The 21,392-nt window shown below is 45.3% G+C and overlaps 1 protein-coding gene across 6 annotated transcripts in view; it reads right to left on the bottom strand.

Annotated features, from left to right (window-relative positions):
• CADPS2 (calcium dependent secretion activator 2) overlaps window positions 1-21,392 on the bottom strand; it is a 630,383-nt gene that overhangs the window by 489,772 nt on the left and 119,219 nt on the right. For all 6 annotated transcript variants that reach the window (XM_059725932.1, XM_059725931.1, XM_059725930.1 and 3 more), the window contains exon 2: window positions 1,084-1,197. In XM_059725932.1, the coding sequence (XP_059581915.1) occupies window positions 1,084-1,197 (114 nt within the window). The remainder of the gene's footprint in view (window positions 1-1,083; window positions 1,198-21,392) is intronic.

The raw sequence follows: 21,392 nt of genomic DNA, 5'->3' as shown, positions 1-21,392 counted from the left end.
CCACAAATACAGGGTCTCCTCTGTCTCCAGGGAAATGGTTTGTCCATCATTTGACTGAAAGGATAAATTCTCATTCTGAACGGTGACACTTTTCCTGAGATAGGTGAGATGCGTTGCACAGCTAAATTTCTTGTACAGGAAAGGAAAAAAAAATAAAAGCTGCACATCTTAATTGTATTAGTACATATAAGCCTTTCTGTACCAAAAATGTTTTTACTTAGTAAATGGAAAAGTACATCAGGAAGGAATAAGAAGGAACTATATGCTGAAAGAAAACATGACTAATTTGAAAGAGAACAAACCATTTGTGATATTAAGAAAAAAACTAATTAAAGAAATAACTACAGTGATTTAAAAATATAAAGCACTAGTGATATGCCTAGCAAACTTGAAGTTTGCTATAAATGTTTTATTTAAAGTAGCTGCTTTCTGCAAAGTACAATGCATATATTACTCAATTGTGTGACCCATGAAATAAGAGGGATAGAGAGTTCTCAAAATAATTTATCATCCATAGAAAAGGACATTCCCCTTAAGCAATTAAAGAACAAATGTAAAAACTGGGGCTGGCAGTGTTAATCACAACAGAGTCCCTAGGACGGCACAGGCTGAATTCAAGAGACTTGGCACTGCTGTATTGGCAGCATTATTCCTTCAGGAAAGAGAAAACCAACTCATCTCCAAGAAACTCTTTACTGTCCCTAAAAATTCATAGGCCAGAGGACATGCATTTCAAGATGGTAATTTACAGCTAAAACCCTGATTAAAAGGGGTAATTTAGACATATGGCAATAAAGATAGCAGTACCCAGTTGTATCAACTAGTGCCAGAAACATTTTTAGCGTCTTTTTTTTGTCTTTCCCCCTTCCTCAGAAGTGTATATCTTCCAGTTTAGTTTATCTCTTATGCCCAGGCAGTGGATTTAAAGTTTTTGAATTGCAAAGCAGCACAGAAAATGTTTTCAGGAGCTTCTCAGGCTCACAGCCTTGGAAACTCACAATTCCTTCAATACAGATGGATTATAATTATACAAAAGTCTTGTGAACTTTCTAAGCAGCAAAGAAAACAAAGTGTTCAACTTGCCTCATAATAACTTCGCACAGCGTTGCAAAATGCTTCATCTGCTACAATTTGTGTCTCCCCATTCAGGAAGAGCTGGAAACGCTCCTTTAGTATCTGTAATTGCTGCTTGTTGAGCTGTGAGGGATAAAAAAGGTAAAGGCAGTTAGCCTCAAAGTGAAAATGTTTGCCAACATTACATTACAACAGCATCTTATTTATTTATTTATTTATTTTTTGAGTATATGGACTAGAAAAGAGCTAGCTCCTCAAAGCACTGGCTCTCAATACACTGGCCAAGTACAACTGGCAAGGAGAAAAAGGCAGGCTGCAGCAGGTCTTAGACACCCACTACAACATCTGAGGTTTAACTTGCAACAGGCAGTGGTGGTATTTCCCCCACACACTTGTAGCATGACAATGGGAACAGAAGTGGATTCAGGATTTTACAAGCGGGGTTTGGAACCAGCAATAGGCATGGCAGGAGTGACTGCACCCCTTGCTTCCAACCACCTCCTTTCTCCCACCCCTCCCAACCACACTGGGGTAGGCACACCATGCTACAGGGGCAGCAGTGGGGGATTTTAAGTCCCTAAAGCAGGTAGAAATCCTACCACCACCTCCTCCCTGCTAATGGATACATCCCCTCCCCTCTACCTGCTGCTGTCCCTACTGTCTTGGGGGCAATGGGAGTTCCAGAGTTGCTTCAACGGGGCTACATGGGGGCTGGGCTCAGTCTAGGGCAATGGCAGTGATGGTGGCTGGGTAGGGTTCCCCTCCCTGCACCTCCTCAGGGACTGGTGGTGAAACATCGGGGGGGCGGGGGAGAAGGGAAACAGGCAGGGAGGGAGAACCCACCTGCTGCACTGCTTCTGTCCCTGGCTGTGCCCAGCCCCTGTGCAGCCCAGCTGGAGTGGGACAGGAACTCCCTTTTCCCCTCCGGACAGAAGCAGGCTGGGGAGGGGGAATGGGTGGTGAGGGGGGTAGGGATGCTCCTTTGAGCAAGGGAGGAATTGCTCCCCTCCATTCCCTCTTTGGGGACTGGGGCTGCTGCTCCTGCCACATGGTCAGAAAGGGCCGTTGCACTCCCTCTGGATCCACTCCTGAATGGGAATATATTTGTGGAAGCAGGTGAAAGAGGCAACACAGTAGCAGTCTGCAGCACAGAAGCTGCCTTTGTGAAAAACTAGTTCCAGCTTCAAAAGGCTGAAATTTAACCAAGTAACCTTTATATTTTAAGACAGACCCATGAACTACTACACATTTTTTTTCCAAGCAGTTTGCCTATAGAAAACTGGTTCCTGCCAGCCATTTTTTTCCTGCTATTGCACAGGGTAGGCCAAGGAATAGTGCGAAACATAGGAAAAGTGATGTTATCTGATATACCCTGAACTCAGCTGAATCAAAAGTGTAGTATAGTAAAGAGATGCTTTAAATAATTGCTTTGTAACTACAGGAGTGAAGGCTTTTGTATGGGCCTTCCACCCCTTGTAATCAGTTGTTATCAGGTTACCCACTAGAAGATCTTCAGCGGTACAATCACAAGAAAGGAAAAAAATCCTGATAGTTGCATACAGCCCAGAAAAGGACTGTTTTCAAAGGACTCATGGGCTCATGTAGAATTGACCCATAGATAAAGCAGTCATGGAGGACGATCATCCTCAACTGCGAGGGATTCCCAATGGATGGATGTGAGCTCCAAAATGTCTTTGAGGTTATCCCACATGGGTATAAACCTTGTAAAAGGGAAAAGTTAGAATGGGACATCTTGAAGCAGGATTACAAATATTTACAATATTCAGATTTTTGGGGGTTTCATTTAGTCATTTCAAATACTGTTATCATATTAAGCTTTTAAGGGTAAAACTGAAAAATTTATTTATCCTATTTTTAATTCTACAAGTTAATCTGAAGTTTTACCAGGCTAGACTTTGACTGAAATGTCTAACAACGTTGTATGACAGCACATTTATTTAAAAAAGTAATTTAGTATCATTTTAAAAGCATTTTAATATGATCATATTTCAATTCAAACCAGCTATATTTTTCCACTCTAAACAAATACGTTATTTCCAGAAATACTAAATGGAGAAAAAGGTAAGCATTTAAAAACACTTCATAAAAATCAGTTTAATTTGTTAACACTGCTGATAAAAAAAGTTACTGTAAATAGAAAAAGAACAAACTTTTCTGCAGTGTCACTGGCACAGTCATTGTGAGGTCAATGGTTTTTAAAATATTGTAATTGAAAGAAATTATCTGGATTAAACTGACTATTTTAGTGGGGGGGGGGGGTTCTTTTTTCTTTTTTTAAACCCTATTATAGTACCACTGGCAATTTTAAATCCCTTTATGATAGATGAGGTATAAGCTGCAGCACAAAATTCCTCAAATATTTAACAGGCTCCATGACTTGCATGCTAAACCTGTAGCACTTTGCTGCAATATTCACCTCCAAATTGTATCTAAAAGCCAAACGTGATATTTGCTATTCTTCCATTAAAGAGACAACACAAACTTTGCTAACTTGTGAATCTCTGGATAGGATAAATCCTGAAAGGGTAGTGATGTATACAAATTAAGAAGAATCAGTGGAAAAGCCACAGAGCTATGCATACAACTAAAGAAAACTAACAGTTATCAGCCCTACCCCTCTCCCACAGCAGGGGAGGGAGGAGAAAGGGAGCAGCATGGAGCTGCTGGCTGGATTTTGCAGAGCCAGAACAGGAGAAAAAGGTACAGTAGAATGGAGCCCCCTTGCCTTGTGTAAGCACCCTAAGTGATTATCAGTACACGAACTTCAGCAGATGTCAAAGTGTGGTAAAAATATAGCATAATCTATATTTCCTGCTTTTATAATTGCTTTTGCATATTATCACAATTGCTTTTGCTAAGACATGTAGGCTAATGATAGATTTACGAGTAGCACAAAAACTTCTGCAGATAGACCCAGGAACAGATGCAATAAATAACTCCTTACGAGAGATAAGAGAAGAGGGGCAGGGAAAGATGCTGATGTGGAGAGACCAGACCCTGACCGAAGGATGACCGCGAGGGGCTTAAGAACTGCCCCTGGGAGGGGATTTAAGATGTAAATGAGACATGTATGTAAACCGTCATAGAACATGTAACTGCTAGACATATGATGCAAGACATAATGCTAAGTCTGCCAATAATTGCACGATACATTGAAATCTATTGTTTACCTTGGCTATAAAAAGAAGTTTCAGACCCAGTTTGTCGTTAACCCTGACTTGAGTGGCTCAACTCCTGGGTCGGTCTGTTTGCAAACAATAAATCTGAAATTGGACCTAGCCTGTGTGTGTGACTCTCTCCTGGGGTGGATTGGACAAGCCTCCAGGGGCACGAAACTAGCCGTTTGTGCAACAAAAGCAAACAAAGACCACTGGGAGAAGGAGGTTCAACACAGACTTAAAGTTTACTACTGAAGGTTTTTCTACCTGCAGTGCATGGTTTCAAGCCATATACAGGGCTGATTGATACAAATGTTTATCATGTGACTCAGTAGTAGTTCTCTATTCACCCATCGTAAAAAATATCACAAATTGAAATATATTCCTCAAACTAAATCTCTTACCTCACACACAGGTGGTGTTAAGAGATTCAAAAGAATCTCATATCAAATTCTAAGATAAGACAGACAACTTTTCCTGGTTTCCTCTAATATTATGCATAACCTCTCAACGTTTTTCCTAAGCAAACTGAAAGAAGCTGAAATGTATGAAAATACAAAGCACATATTATGTTTATTTGCATGTACATTAATGTATGTTGTACTGTTTTGCAAGGATTTAAGATAGTTATCTGTTTTCACAGACAATATGCCACCATTGCTAAACAAACAGCTTATCCGTTCTATAGAATATTCAGATCTGTTACTAAAACTTGTGCGCTTTCTGCCAAAACAATTATGAAATGGTTTGTCATGCTTACAAACTTTATTCTTTAGCTGCATTTTCTGCTTTCTAGCTACATATCAAACAAAATGTTATGAATGAAGCACTGTAATATACATTTGTTTCTGGCTTTATCGGGTCTCTTTGTTTGTAAAAGGCAATCCAACATGTTATGCAACAGCCATTTTTTAAGGGAAAAAAAGAGTTAATGAATGCCAAAGCAATGTATTAATACTTTAGGTGGCAGTTTTAAGGGCTGACCAGCATTTGAGCATTAGTGGGGTTTTGTTTTGAGATGGGAGGGTTGACTTTTGGGTTATTTAGTTGGGTTATCTAAGTTACTTGTATTTTTAATGGGGAAATTAAAAAAAAATTAAAAAGAATTGTTCTCAAGTGAATGAACTGTTATTTCCACTCTGTGGGTTGTCTGTTTGTTTTAAGCTTTTCTGATCCCTTTAGATAGAGTGGAATATAAATCTAAAAAATAAAAAATGTAACTAAATTAGAAAAATTATAAAGGATCATTTTAGCACTGAGACGAGCATATTTCAATAAATGTTAATAGCTCATCTTGCAAGCAGAGATGTAATTGAACCAGCTGCCAAAAACCAGAATTGATATTATTCCACAGTGTAGTGTAAATCCTTTGCCACAGTACATACACCTCAGAATACTGAGGTTTCTGTATGCTTCATCTTACTTCTCTTGTTCTATTTCAAGATGCTAACTTACATGTATAAATGAACATAATCAAAAGCTTTAAAAAATATATATAACAAAGAATGGCAGTGAGACACAGGCAGAAAAGGGGAGAGACATAAGTGATAGAAACCGGAGAAAGAAGAGTTTAAGGAGAAAGAAATTGGGATTTAAAAAAAAAAAAAAAAATCTTTTCTTTGCCAATGTAGACATGCAGTATTAAACCTTTTTCACTTTAATAAATGGCAAACTTAATGGTTGTGTACATATGTCACTCCCACACAAGTGCTTGAAATGTTACTGGAATGTTTTTTTGTTTTGTTTTTACTTTTTTCCATGAGAGCATGGATAAGTTTGGAAGGGAGGGATGGGGAGGAGTGGACTTTTAGGAGGCTGAGCAAAATATCCCCCTTCTGGTTGCTGCTCCATTGTCCCAATTACACTTTCCATACCAACAATTCTCAAAACAGGGTGTCGCAGCACCACCACTAACACTTGCCAGTTTGTATATGGGGTATAATCTGTGTAGAGTGATGCAGGTTTTCTTAAATGAGATGTTGTAGAAGAATATATCATACTTGCAAATTTGAAAAACTTTGCCTTTGGTACGAGTCATGGGCAACTGGTGCCTCGAGTGCCAGCAGCCAGTCAACGACCCGGGGGGGGGGGGTTGCCACTGTGGCCAAATCAAGATGACCTGGAGGCATGAGCAGGGCACCCAGAAGTGCCAGCGGTGCTTCTTCTGGTGCCCCCACTCCCCAGCCAGCACTCACAGGGCAGGGGCACCAGTGCTCCTGCCTGCCCCCCCCCCCCCACTCTACGCCCAAGCAGGGAGCGCTGGCTGTCAGGGGGTGCACATGCACCCCCTACGCATCGCCACTGGTATGAATACACCTGTATTGCATCATTGTTGTTTTTATCAATTGCTATGCATGTCTGTGTGTTTCACAAACCTTAGGGGTGATGTAAACTCCCTCTAAGGATGCTGCACGCAACAGCACTGTTAGGTGTGTGAATACCTACATGTGATTCCCAAGATAAACCCAGAGATTTCAAAGAAGAATACATAGTGCTAGAACATTCTGACTTGCTGTGGTCTGAGCTCTTCGTGACAGAAGTGCTCTATTATTTTTCCATGGTGAAAAAATGAATGAAAGTTAAGAGCTGGCATTTTCCAAGGGGTGCTCTGACTCTAACAAGGAAAAGGATGCTGGGGTCAAATGACCCCAGCTAGGTGATTCTCTAGCCTCCTTTTGAAGACCCCCAGGGTAGGAGCTACCACCACTTCCCTTGGAAGTTGGTTCCAGATCCTAGCTGCCCTGACAGTGAAGTAGTGCCTCCTGATATGTAGCCTGAATCTACTCTCAATCAACTTATGGGTGTTGTTCCTTGTTACCCCCAGTAGTGCTCGGGGGAACAGGAACTCTCCCATTGCCTGCTGGTCCCCCTTGGCACGTTTATAGGTGGCCACCAGATCCCCTCTCAGCCTTCTCTTGTGGAGGCTGAACAGGTTCAGGTTCCATAGACTCTCCTCATACAGCCTGCCTGCTGCCCCTTGATCATGCAGGTGGCCCTCCTCTCAACCCTCTCCATGTTGTCCACGCCCCCCTGAAGTGCAGTGCTCAGAACTGGATGCAGTACTCCAACTGCAGCCTGATCAATGTTGCATAGAGGGGGAGGATCACCTCCTTCGACCTGCTAGTGATGCATCTGTAGATGCATGACAAGGTATGGTTAGCCTTCCTGACTGCATCCCCACATTGGCAGCCTGTGTTCATCTTGGAATCAAGAGTGTTTCCAAGATCCTTCTCCACCTCTAATGCTGTCATAGGCAACTGAAAAATTCTTTATCCCCCACAACCCCAAAATATAAAATCAGGGAATTAACAAGAGATATAATTGTAAAACTTCAGAGATCAGTCACATAGCTTCTGTCATAAACTACTCTCTTTGCTTTAGCTGTACGTTGCTTAACTTGCATTTCAGCTACTTGGAGCATGGACCTTGTCCTTACATTTCTCTGTACAATAACTAATATACTGTAAACATTACACACAATGGCTAAGTACAGACAGTCAAAAAACAGGGGCTGAATGGATTCAATCTTTACAGGTCAGTCTAAATTGCATATAGATTGGACCACGAAGCAAGTGAACAGAAATGTAGTCACTTGCCTGCAGAGATTGGCTCAGCCCAGAAGCTGGGGGGCGCTACAGCATGCCTCCCAGACACTGTCTAAAGGAAAGGAGGACAAAAGCCTTCCAAGGCTTTCTCCCCTCCCTGCTCAAGCAGAGGGGGTATGGGCCAGGCCTAGGGCCAGCATGCTGAGACCTGGGAGAGGAGGGCTTTAAACTCCCTGACCCACATGGGACCCTAGCCTGGATCTGTCCGGGGTTGGATACACCTGCCAGGCTTATTCCCTCCCCACTCCCTCCTCCAAACTCAGACCACCATGCTAAGAGGGGGAAAGAGAGGGGCAGTTTAAACAGCATCCCTGGCCCACAGGGGAAGGAGTGGGGCAGCCCCTGCCAGTCTTTTGCCCCCTTGCATCCTGTTGTGGGGGGGGACGGGACGACTCCCTGCCAGGCTTTTGCACCACCTATCTTGAGTGGAGAGTGGGGGTGTAGCCGTGCCCAAGCCAGGGCTCACACACTGAGGCAGGGAGGCAGTTTAAACCCCCCACCCCCCCCAGTCCTGCATAAAACCCCACCCAGAATTTGATGGTGGGCAGCCCCTGCCAGACTTTTGCCCTCCCAGCTTGAGCAGGGTGGGGTGCCTGTGCCTGGCCAGACCCCAGCCCCAGCACTCTGGGAGGAGGGGGGGCACGTTAAACCCCCTCTTAGGCCTGCACAGGACCCCAGCCCCAGTCTGCCTGGGAGAGCAGCCCTGCCAGGCTTATGGCCCATGCTTCCCACTTGATGGGAGGGCAGTCCCTGCTAGTTTTGCCCCCACCACCAGCAGAGAACACGGCCATGCCCCAGAGAGCAGGCTGCAGTGGGGACGGAGGGGATTTAAACCACCTCCATGGCTGCACAAGACCACATCCTGGGCCTGCCTCAGGATGGAAGGGGCAGCCCCTATCAGGCTCCCACCAACTACTCAAGCAGATAGTGGGGGACGTGGCCACATCTCAGCTGGGGGCTCACAGGTTGAGGTGGGGAGGGAGGGATTTTTAAACCCCGTCTGGCCCTGGACCCCAGCTGGAGTTCACCTGGGAGGGGCAGCCACTGCCAGGCTTTTGCCCCTCCCTGGCCCCACCCCCCCCGCCTCACTACTCACTCAAGGGGGGGGGGGGCAGCATGGCTGGACCCCAGCCCAGGGCTCACACACTCAGACAGGGAGGGAGGGAGGGAGGTTTAAACCCCCTCCCTCTTCACCTCAGCGTGCCAACCCTGGGCTGGGGTGTGACCACATCCACGGCTCTCCACTTGAACAAGAGAGAAAACCCGTCAAGGGCTGCCCTCTCCTCTCCTAAGTGAGGAATGTGGGGGCATGAGCCTGGCAGGGGCTGTCCCTCCCTCCAGGGCAAACCTCAGCTGGGTTCCAGTACCTGGAAAGGAACCCCTCCACACCCGCACTGGATCCCAGCAGGGGTGAAGCAGCCCCTGCCCGACTTTCCCCCTGCTCCCCACTCGAGTGGAGGGGTGGGGGCATGGCCAGATGCCAGCCAGGCTGGCATGCTGAGGTAGAAGACAGGGAGTGGGGTTTACAGCTCCTCCTATACTTCCCCATGAGCGTGCCAGCTTCTGGCTGCACCCCCCACCCCTCCACTGGAGAACAGAGCAGGGGAAAAGACTGTGAGGGGCTACTCTGACCTCCACCACACAGACCCTGGCTGAAGTTCAAAGCCAGGTTTCCCACCCCCACCCCTATCACAGCCAGGTAGAACAGGCAGTTTGTACCCAGCAAGGCACACAGGTGGAAGCCCATCGCACCCCCAATGAGCCTGGGACCTTGAGAACCCCCAGCTCATGCCCAACAGACGCTGACCCAGACCCTAGCACTGCCAGGAAGTAGGTGGGGCCCACAGTGGGTGGGTGCTAAGCAGCTGAGAGGAGCCAAGAAGGGTCACCACCCCCCCCCCAACAGCTCCTACTTGGCCCAGCCACCTAGGGAGCCATTTGACTGGAGCCTTCCAAACAGAATATGGAAACAGATGTGCTTCTGGGCCTGGTGCGTGAGTTAGCATAGGAGTTAGTGCAGGAGGCTCTAGCCAGCGAGCCTGTAGGGAAGGGTCTGCACAGGAGTAGCCCAGACTACTACGTGGACCATGGTGGGAGGGACTCATCACACCTCGAAGTTCCCCCCTGCAGTTGGGCCCCCCCCATTCTGGTAACACCAAGGCCTCCACCAAGACGAAGCCTATGGTTCCAATCTCTACCCAAACAGAGCCTGAGGTCCCTGCCCACACCTGGGCGGAACCCATGGCCCCAGGTTCCACCCAGACTTCGCCCCTGGCCTCTGGCTGTGGAGGCTACCTAGCACGGATGCAGGCAGCTGGGTTTAGGAGCACTGACACCTCCCCTTGTGAAGCATGCTCAACAGTGGAGGCCCTGGAATGCCAGATTAGGGAGCTTCAGGCAGCTTTGCAGAGGCTGTGCGCCATTAGGCAGGCAGAACAGGAACTGGACACCTACTACCAGGCTCTCCACCAGGACAGCATAATGAAGAGCCACCATGAAGTCCAGCCAGGGGTTGCCTGGAGTCTCCAGCCCAAGGATGACTGTATTAGGATAGTCACTCCCCTGGAGCTGCACAACCAGTTCAAACTCCTTACATCACCAGAGTCAACCAAGCTCCTGGCTCCAGCATGTGAGGATGGAGGGCTACCAGCAACCATAACCAAAAGGCGCAGAGTAAGTGTGGTAGGCAACTCCCTCTTGAGGGGGACAGAGGGGACAATCTGTTGCCCTGACCCCTTAACCCATGAAGTCCGCTGCCTCCCAGGGGCTCATGTCCAGGATGTGACTGAGAGGCTCCCCAAACTCATCTGGCCCCTGGACCACCACCACCCCATGCTACTCATCCACATGGGCACAAATGACATGGCTCCGGACAATCCCAGCCAGGTCATGAGTGACTACAGGGCTCTGGGGGTTGGGCTTACGGGTCTGGGGGTGTAGGTAGTTTTTTCCTCCATACTCCCAGTCACAGGCATTGGAGGGAAAGGTGCATCAAAGAGGATAACAAAAGACTCGGGTGATAGTGCCATCGTGAGGGGTTTGGCTTCTTTGACCACAGGTCACACTTCAGGGAAAAAGACAGCGGCTTGTTGGGAAGGGATGGCCTCCACCTCGCCCTGAAAGGTAAGAAGCTCTTCTCAGACAGAATGGCTGACCTACTTGATAGGGCTTTAAACGAAGATCACTGGGGGATGGGCAGTCCATTAACAGTTCAAACCCAGGTCATGCCAATCACATTATTAACAGGCTAGGTAGCTCAAGGGAACCTACTCAGACAACAGCACAAGGAAAGGTCACATCCCAGCACACAGGGAAGCCCAGAGCTTCTCATGGCAGGCTCAGTTGCCTGTACACAAATGCCAGAACTTTGGAAAACAAGTAAGAGAAACTGGCCCTTCTCCTAAGCGACAAAGATTATGATATCGTAGGGATAATAGAGACCTGGTGGAACTCCACCTATGACTGGTCCACAGGTATAGAAGGCTATACCTTGTACAGGAAAGACTGTGTTGGGAAGAGAGGTGAGGGTGTAGCTCTCTACATGAATGAGCAGTACACCTCCCTTCAAACCAAGTTTAGTAATCAAGGAGGGAGTCTTGAGACCCTCTGCATTAAAAATACAGGGAGAGCATGGGGAAGGGGATATAACTGTACAAGTCTATTACAGACCTCCCAAACAAGAGGATGAGCAGGATCATGAATTCAAAAGGGAACTGGTTGAGGCTGCACGCTCCTGACTCATAGTCATCATAGGGAACTTCAACCTCCTTGACATTGTGTGGGAAGAGCGCACAGCCAAATCTGACTGGTTGCATAGCTTCCTTGCTTGTGTTGATGAACTCTACCTAACGCAAGATGTTTATGGGCCAACTAAGGGAGAGGCATTGCTGGATCTGGTTCTGGCCAAAGGGAATGATCTGTTGAGTGATCTGAGGATCGATGGGAAGCTTGGTGACAGTGACCATGATCTGATCACTTTCTCTGTCCAACGCAGGGCAGGCAAATCTCTCAGTAAAATAGAAATCCTCAACTTTGGGAAGGTTGACTTTCACAAATTTAGTAGACTGGTCAGTCAGGCATTAAGAGACCACGGCCCCTTAGAAAGGGAAATCAATGAGGAATGGCTGTTCCTTAAGAAGATAATCCTTGAAGTACAAGGAAAATCCATTCTGTCCTGCAGGCTGGGAAATCCCTTTTGCTTAATAGGAAACTTTTGGACCTCTTGAAATTAAAGAGAAGCCTACAACAGATGGAAAAAAACAGGAACACTATCCCACACCTGTAGAAAACAGACCAGAAAAGCCAAGGCAAAAACCAAACTTAGGCTAGCCACAGGTATCAAGGACAGCAAAAAGTCATTCTTCAGATATGTGAAAAGTCAAAGAAAGAACAAAGGCAACATTGGACCCCTGCTAAATCAGATGGAGCAGCTAACATTTGGCCTTTTACTGAGCATTAATCTCCTAAATGATTAATTTGTGTCAGTCTTCCACCTGCCCAACAGGGTTACCCAGTTGGACAGGACACAAAGCACCCAGGGGGTAGGAGATGGGCCCAAAACTGACAGATCAAGTGAGAGAACACCTCAAGAGGCTCGACATCCAGAAGCCCACAGGCCTGGGCGGAATGCACTCAAGAGTCCTGAAGGAGCTAGTGGACATCGTAGCACGCCCTACAGCAAAGATATTTGAGAACTCATGGCGCTCAGGAGAGGTACCAGAAGACTCGAAAAGAACCAATGTGGTCCCAATCTTCAAGAAAGGAAGGAAGGAAGATCCAGGGAATTACGGGCCAATCAATTTGACATCCATCCCTGGGAAGATCCTAGAGAAAAATCAAAGGTTCCATCAGCAACAGGCTAACGGAAGACAACTTTCTACGACCTTCCAGCTAACATAACTTTGTTGCTGGAAGGTCTTGCCTGACCAACCTCATCTCCTTCTGTGACCAGGTGACACTGCCTGGACAAGGGAGAGGAAGTTGATGGCATATCTGGATTTCAAGAAAGTCTTTGACTTGATCTCCCATAATGTCCTCATGGTTAAGTTGGGGAACTGTGGCCTCGACCATCTCACAGTCCGATGGCTTGGGAACTGGCTCTGAGGTCGGGCCCAAAGAGTATTAGTTGATGGAAGCAAATCAACTTGGCACAAGGCAACCAGTAATGTCCCTCATGGCTCAGTACTCAGACCAGTACTCTTCAATATCTTCATTAACGATCTGGATTCGTGTGTCAGATGTGGACTGGTAAAGTTCGTGGACAACACTGAACTGTGGGGAAGGGCAGTCACGCTGGGAGACAGGCTGGGGATACAGGCCAACCAGGACATGCTCACAAGGTGGACGGACCAAAACCTGATGGCATTCAACATAGAGAAGTGCATGGTTCTCCACCTTGGGAGGAAAAACCAGTATCATACTTATAGGCTCGGCATTGCTACGCTTGCTAGCACAATGACCCAAAGACACTTGGGGGTCCTGATTGACCACAAGATGAATATGAGCCACCAACACAATGCCACAGCCAGCGAAGCAAAACAAACCCTGGCATGCATCCACTGATGCATTTCAAGCAAAACCAGGGACACCATCCTCCCACTTTACTTGGCCATAGTGAGGCCGCAGCTAGAGTAGAGTATCCAGTTCTAGGCCCCCCACTTCAAAAGGGATATGGATAAGCTCAGGAGTCCAAAAGGAGAGCCACTCACAAGATCAAAGGCCAGGACAGCAAGCCTTACAAGGAGAGGCTAAAGGACATGGGACTCTTCAGCCTGGAGAAGAGGAGGCTCAGGGGAAACTGTGCACTTCAGGAGGGATGCGGATAGCATCAAGAGGGTTCAGAGGAGGACCACTCACATGATCAGGGGGCAGCAGGGTAGGCTCTATGAGGAGAGGCTACGGGACCTAAACCTGTTCAGCTTCCACAAAAGAAGGCTGAGAGGGGATGTGGTGGCCGCTTATAAACTTGCCAAAGGGGACCAGCAGGCAATGGGAGAGTCCCTGTTCTCCTGAGCACTACCGGGAGTAACAAGGAACAACAGCCATAAGCTGACTGACAGTAGATTCAGGCTAGGCATCAGGAAGCACTACTTCACAGTCAGGGCAGCTAGGAGCTGGAACCAACTTTCAAGGGAAGTGGTGCTTGCTCCTACCCTGGGGGTCTTCAAAAGGAGGCTAGATAATCACCTGACTAGGGTTGTTTGACCCCAGCTTTCCTTCTTTCCTGCCCATGGCAGGGGGTCAGACTTGATGATCTGTTCAGGTCCCTCCCAACCCTCCCAACTCTGAAACTTGGTGGCAGCCTATAAAGGGGGGGGGGGGTGCACCAGGATCTGGGGGAACAGTTGTTCACCAGGGCTCCCCAAGGATAACAAGGTCTAACAGTCACAAACTTCTGGAAGGCTGATTTAGACTGGACATGAGGAAAAACTTCTCTACAGTCTGAGTGTCCAATCAGGAACAGACTCCCCCCAGAGGTGGTGCAACTACCTACTCTGGACTCTTTCAAAAAGAGTTAAATGATTATCTTGATGGGATCATTTCGCCCCAGCAGAATTCCTGCCTAAGGCAGGGGGGCTGGACTCGATCTCACAAGGTCCCTTCCAGTCCCTAATATCTATGAATGTAGGGAGCAGTGGCATGGGGCCAACTCTGCTCCACAGGAGCAGACAGCACAGCCCAGGACTGCAAAGCATCCTGGGATGCTGGAGGAACTGAGAGTTCATTTGAAGTGGGAAGGGATCTGGGACAGAAGTTCCATAAACCTGTTTAACCTAAATCAGTTCAGTCTGATACTACATCTAACCAGGTTTATCTTAAACCAGTTTTGGCCATTTTGAAACTGGTCTAAGTGCACTGAACTTCTGTTGTGTTACAGGTTTAAACCAGTTTATGTGCAACTTCTATCCCTACCCTATAAGTCCTAACCACTGTTTCAAAGGACAAGAATAAATTATTCTAGTTATTCTGAGCTTCACTTTATTAATTCTTCAGGAAACAGAAACAAGATGGAGGAACAGATTGCTTGGCTTAAACTGATTCTTGTTCAGCTACAGGAGGGAAATGCATATTTAGAATATGTATCTGGAAGTCTCTTCAAGAGCATTTTAAAAAACAATGCTGTTTAACTACTGTACTATCCACAGTCTGTGGCAAAAAAAAATAACTAAATTACATGGCATGCAATCTTTTATATTTAAACCTAGGCAGTTTTTCATGAGCTGCATATTAGTAAAATTAACAACTGCATACCTTTCTGGGGTCACCTGACCTCAGCAGTCTTTCCTACCCAAGTGCAGGGGGACTGGACCTGATGATCTTGTGAGGTCCCTTCCAGCCCCTAACAACTATGAATCACAATGAACTAAATGCCTTCACTAAGAATGAACTGGAACCAAAGCCACAACTTCTTGTGCAGAATTAGTATCAAGACTCATTTATTTGACTTTAAGAAAATAACTAAGATGAATAAGGAATCCTCATGGAAGTCAAGTTTTCCAGGACTGCATGCTAAGTTGGCATCAACTATTACTACTGGGCCTTTGATCTACTTTTCATTGGCTGTGTAGGTGGAGCAAATCAGCACAGCCCCAAAAGAAGCCAAAGCAGCAAGTAGTCAAAGACACATGAATCACAGTACAAAAATGAAATTCAGTACCACCAGTTTAATAAGATTTCTGATTTTTAAAATGTCAGTTCTCTCTCACTCACACGCACACTGTTGTATAAGTAAATACCATGCTGATTGCACACACAGGGAAATGTGAAAGTGCAGGCCCGATAAGGTCACCATAATGTTCTAACACGCTGCCACCTTGTGGCAATTTTAGAATGATAGATCAGGCAAACTGCAGCTATGCTGTACATACACTGCATTCAAATGGCACTTTAACACGTACATTTTGACTTGTCAAACCACAAAATAATATACTACTAGTTCCCAGCTCCCAAACAAATTAACAAAAATCAGAACAAATCCTCTTGCAAATCTCACATGGATTTGAGATTTAAAGATAAACATAGAAGTCTGTTTTTGATCCATCTATAATTATATGCAATATGTTTCTTCCTAACATTGACTGCCAGGATCTGCATTAAATATTACTTCTCTTCACACCTATGGTGTATGTGCACTCTTCTTGTAATATTATTACAGACATGACTGGTAGCATCACATATGGAACTTCTCTAACACTTCCCAACTTAAACTGTGTGATTATGTTTGGACTGAAATTTTTTCTTAGAAGTATCCTCGCGAGGCTCTTTTTTTTTATATATTTCAGCCCAACCAGTTTCAAACATTTCTGAACAGCAACAGGAGAAAATATTTTGTTCAAGTTTTCATGTTCGGGAGCAGAGTTTTAAAAGTTGTCAAGAGATAGACCTTTATTTGAGACATGCTTTTGGCAGTCCTCAAGAACATCCACACACATTTGGATACTCATGACAGCTGCCAAAGAAGTCTTTTGCAAAAAACATTACTTTTTCCATTTTCAGAGACTACTTAAAAACTGTTGCAACTGAGGTCTCCAAAGATTCTGTTTGTAGTTAAAGACAGGAGACAACTTTCCCTGCAACTACACATCTGAGTTGCTGCTGGTCATGTTGGGTCCACCTCCACAGTCAATTGAGGGATGACAATTGACTCTGTGCACTCAATGATGCTCCTACTGGCCTCAAGTTGGAAAGAGGAGGAACCTACCCAGTCTGAATGCAAAGCAGATAAGAGCTAGCCAACACATGAAAAGGTAGAGTAAATTAGAACAAGCTAAAAGTTGCACTTCTGCTCAGAGGATGAGCAGAAACTTCTTTCCCAGTTTTCTCAATCACCCCCACTTGCTCTTTGAGTGTAGAGTTCCTACCTCCCATCTTGTCAGTATCCCCAAGGGACAAAACCCAATCAAAATTAATTCTTGCCATAACTCACTCGTTAGTCACTTAAATCTTACCTAAATTTTTAACCATTTAGACCAGCAGTGCTCATAGTTTTGGCTCCATGGGCCAGATGAATGGCACTGTGCTGATCCACACACAGGATCAGACACTATGCTGCCTCTGGTAGTTCTGCACCATCTCCACCTTGCCAGGATCCAGCTCTGGGGTCCCACAGTGCCTCCCCCCATACCACTCCCCAGCCTCAGCATGCTGGGATTGGGCCCTGCATCACCCTGCATGCCCTATCTAAGACAGAGTCATGGCCCTAAGGTCTCCCTATGGGTCTATAAAGAGGCTGGCTCTGGCCTGCAGGTTGGGGGCTAAGCACTTGTGATTTAGACCAATATTTTCCTGACTGAACATCTACTGAAGGCTGATCTCCTCTTCCCTTCTCTTCTCTCCTCTGTCTCCTTTTCTCCTATTCCTAAATTATCCATGCAGTTTGCAAGAATGGATTCATCTTGTCCATAATCTCAAACCACTGAAACCAGGGGAATACATTTGCTTACTGTATTCTGTCATGCACCTTAGTTGGGCCAGTAGCAGAGATGTAGCTAGCTCCTTAGGTACAATGGAGGGGTCCACAACCTTACCTCAGCTTCCCACATTCTGGCAATGGTAGCTGCTGCAGCATGGACTCAGGCTGCTGCAGCTGGTATACAGTCTCCCCACACACCAACTCCAGCACTCCATGGTACAGGCTCCACAGGGGCTGCCAAATCTAGTGCCTCCTCTAAAGACTGGTGCTGTGTGTGCCCACCCCCAGAGATACCACTGACTAGTAGCAAATAAAAACAGGTCTTTCAATTGTAAGAGGTGCTCAGGCAGATCCAGAAGACATGTATCATAAATTTGCAGGAACGTTTCTCTTTTGTTTAAGAAGAAACTATGATCTTCTCCTAGCCTTAATCAACCGCTGTCCTCAGCCCCCAATTGAATGTGTCCATTCATACTTGCTATTAAGGTGGAGTGCTCCCAACCACATAGCACTGCAGATCAAGATATGGATCAGCTTACGTTGCTATCCACAACTGTTTATGTTCTGGCATATTAAGAAAAGAAAAAAGTGCCACTGAAGGTCAACAAAAAGTTCAGTTCCTACATCTGCTTTAAAAAATGGTTTAAGATGTTGTTGTCTCTTCTGACCATCTTCACCAGCCTAGTACACAGCAACCCAAAGCACGCTTTTTAAAAGCACTCTATCAGTTGCAAAAAGCTACCACATCATCAAGATGTCTCCCAAACCAGTATCTTCCTCCAGCCTTCTTACCTTCCCATAAAGCTACTAAAATGTCTTTCCTGGACAAGTTCACCCAGTTAAGCTCCCAGCGGCCAATCCTACTTGCAAAGTTCCAACTCAACCTAAGACTGTACTAGTGTCTGGGCTATCTAAGGGCCTTGTAGCATATTACACTTTGGACATCTTTTATTGATGATTAGGGGTATCAAAGATACAACCTGTGAAGCACCATCACCCAGTCCCTAGTGCTGCCCCTGGGCCCAAGTTGATCCACGTGGTGAATGTGGGACCAGTCCTGTGTGCAAGACCCAGTACACACGCTGCATGTGGCTCCCACTCCAGGGTCCATACTACAAGCTGGGGTGGCCACCGCAGGTCTGGAACTACACTGCACATGCCACCCCTTCCAACCAGTCTGATCTGCAGACCATCTGGGTCAGGCACTGTGTGCACTGCAAATCCTGGATTGGGCACCAGGGGTGCTAGATCCCGCTGATGGATTGGCCCTCACCACTCATGCAGCCTGCATGGCCAGAGAAGTTGAACACCTATGATTTAGATCAGAGGAATCATTACTATGAGTTAGTTTTCTGAGCAGCAGCATGGTACAAAGCTTGCTATGATCTTAGCCCTCTGATAGGGGTGGAGCTGGCTGTGTGTATAGTAAACAGCTGATTGTCAGTCCTAGTAGGGATGTATATCATTTAAAAAAAAAAAAACATTTAAAAACTCTTCTAATTATATCAGTTAACTATCTAACCAATAACACATACCTATGGGTCAAGTTGAGAGTTGTACTGTGCCAGTGCAGTGGTACAGACAGGTCAAGGTGAGAGACACACACTACACTGCCATGCTCAGTAGCACTGGTAAACCACGTGATAATTCACACAACGTAGTTTGAAAATCTGATACAAGTAATTGCATCCTAACAAACTGTACACTCGAGCACAATCCTGTGCTTCAAAAAATAAGTTAACTGCTAAATGTTAACTAATGCATTAACTGTGTAAATGTAATTATAGTTTAACCATTTAACCTTTCACATCCCTAAGTCCTAGCCTCTCTGCGTCACTGGATCCAGTACAAGACTCCAGTGTGGTGCGAGGGCTGGGACCAACTAACAACCGACTACCAGTCCCAGCCCCTCCACTGCACTGAAGTCTTGAACTGGCTCCAGAGTCAGTTCCAGTCCTCCCACCACAATGCATTCGCCTGCTTGAATGTGCAGATGCTCAAGTGCAGTTAATACAACCTAAGGATAACATGTGACAAGGCTCTCAGGCTAAAAACAATTGTGGCATTTGAGACCGTTTTGATTGTTTCAGTTAAAACCTGGGACAAAGCAAGTTACACATTCAATTTATCCCCCAAATAAAAGGCAATTAACCTGAATTAACACTTTTTCCTGGCACAATAGCAGGTATATCAGATACTTAACAGGTACTTAACATGGAACAATAGATGTATACATCTGTAGGATCCCAGGATAAAAGAAACCCAAAAATCTGTTTTTACCCTAAAGTAGCTCAGTCTCCATAATCCTCACTGATTTGATACTCACTTGTTGGGGGGAAAAAATCATCTTATTTTGATTGATTTAGGCTGAAATTTATTAGAAAAAAAAGTTTATTTAAAAGCTATATCTATTTTCAAATTTAAAAGGATCGTTTCCCCACTTGACTTCATTCTTCCTTCAAATCTTTCAGTCATTATTTAAATATTTTATTTTTAAAATCATCCTATTGTTTCACATTTTCCCTGCATCATTTTTTTCCAGAACACGTTCAATTATATGCCAATAGTTTTCCATTCACTTCATGGTTCTTAGAGTCCGTCTAAAAACTCTTACAAAATACCGTCGTTCAACCCTCCTCCCCCTTCTATCCCGGGGGAACAACATGGTTTCAAAACAAAAAAGAACCTTGTCTGTTTTAAGTTAAAATCAGGCATTCCTTCCTTAATTCATTCTATCATGTTTCACTATAGCAACGTACTCAGTTCAGAGCACCTCTCACAAAACATATTACCTCTTGCAATATATTGCAAGAGAAGAACACAAGAGACAACAAAACATTGCCCATGAAGTGACACTGTCATTCATGCTCATGATGCCAGCATTAAAATTTATCACTTTTACTTTGCTTTGTGCTCACATCAAGCATACCACCTTCTTGTGCTAATCCTGCCTGCCAGATATCATAAGCCAGTAAAGATGGTGAAACATGCAACATCCAGACAGGCAAAAGGGAGGAAGAAGTATGGTCAGGTAAGTGGTGTATGGTTCAAAAAAAAAAAAAAATGCAGCACTACTCCTCAGGGAAATTGACTATTCAGAAGCTACAGCCTCAAGAGAAGAATGGCTTTGCTGTTGAGCCCAGGAGTAAGGAGCAGAACAGGGACAGTGGCTCCTACGTAATCCTTGCCTAGTCATTTCATTTGGGGCACAGCTGTGAGCAAAGCTTTGCTATAATATAGTAAAATTATGCTCTCATCTAGTAAACCAAAACCTTTCTGTTGGGGGGGGGGGGAGGGGTCTGTCATAAGTAAATTTGTAAGGAACATGGGGAGCTCCATCTCACAAATTAAGAACACAAAACATCTCAGTCGCTATAATCCCAGTGGGAACAAAAAAGGGAATGGAGCAGCTCATTCACTCTCCATCTTACTTTTCCCCATGCTTCCAATTCTCAGTTCAACCTTGTTCAAGTTTTCCACTTCCCAACCCTCCCATATAGAGATGAAACGGGGATAAAATCCCCAGCCTCAAAGGGATACCCCTCAACCCTACTGCTTAAATCAGCATGTACACAATTCCCTCTTTTGAAGAGACATACAGCATGAACGACTATTAGCAGCAATCTTATACCAGAGAGGGGAGATTGCCATCAGCTTCAGGGGTAGCAGGATTGGGAAGCCCTGTATAGAAAATTGCTAAAAAACAATAGTTCTCTTTGCTTTCCTTCCAGCCCACCTCCACTTCCAGGTTCTCCCCAGGATGGCTGCATATTCCAGTTTATAAATGCTTCTGGAGAGAAAAGAGCTTCAACTAAAAATCATAGTTCCACTGGAGAAATAGATGAAGTGATATTTTCTCTTAAGGCAGACTGTTAAATTGAATAGCATTATTACCCTTACCAGAATAGCAACCCCTCTCATATTCAGGGCTCAGAGTGGCAGTTACTGTGCTGAAATACGCAATTCCTCATATTTTTTAAAAATACTGTTAGAAATAACACTTTTTTAATTATGTGGGTGGTATTGGTTTGTAAAATCCTTTACTATTCATTGCTTTGCTGCAATACTTGGGTTTTGTAAACAGTGCAATATGTAAGTATATTGCTGTCACTTAGCAATCCT

This window comes from Alligator mississippiensis, chromosome 4 (assembly GCF_030867095.1).
Source record: "Alligator mississippiensis isolate rAllMis1 chromosome 4, rAllMis1, whole genome shotgun sequence".
Classification (NCBI taxonomy): domain Eukaryota; kingdom Metazoa; phylum Chordata; order Crocodylia; family Alligatoridae; genus Alligator; species Alligator mississippiensis.
The sequence above is the reverse complement of the archived record's forward strand: the minus strand, read 5'-3'. Positions and strand labels throughout refer to the sequence as shown.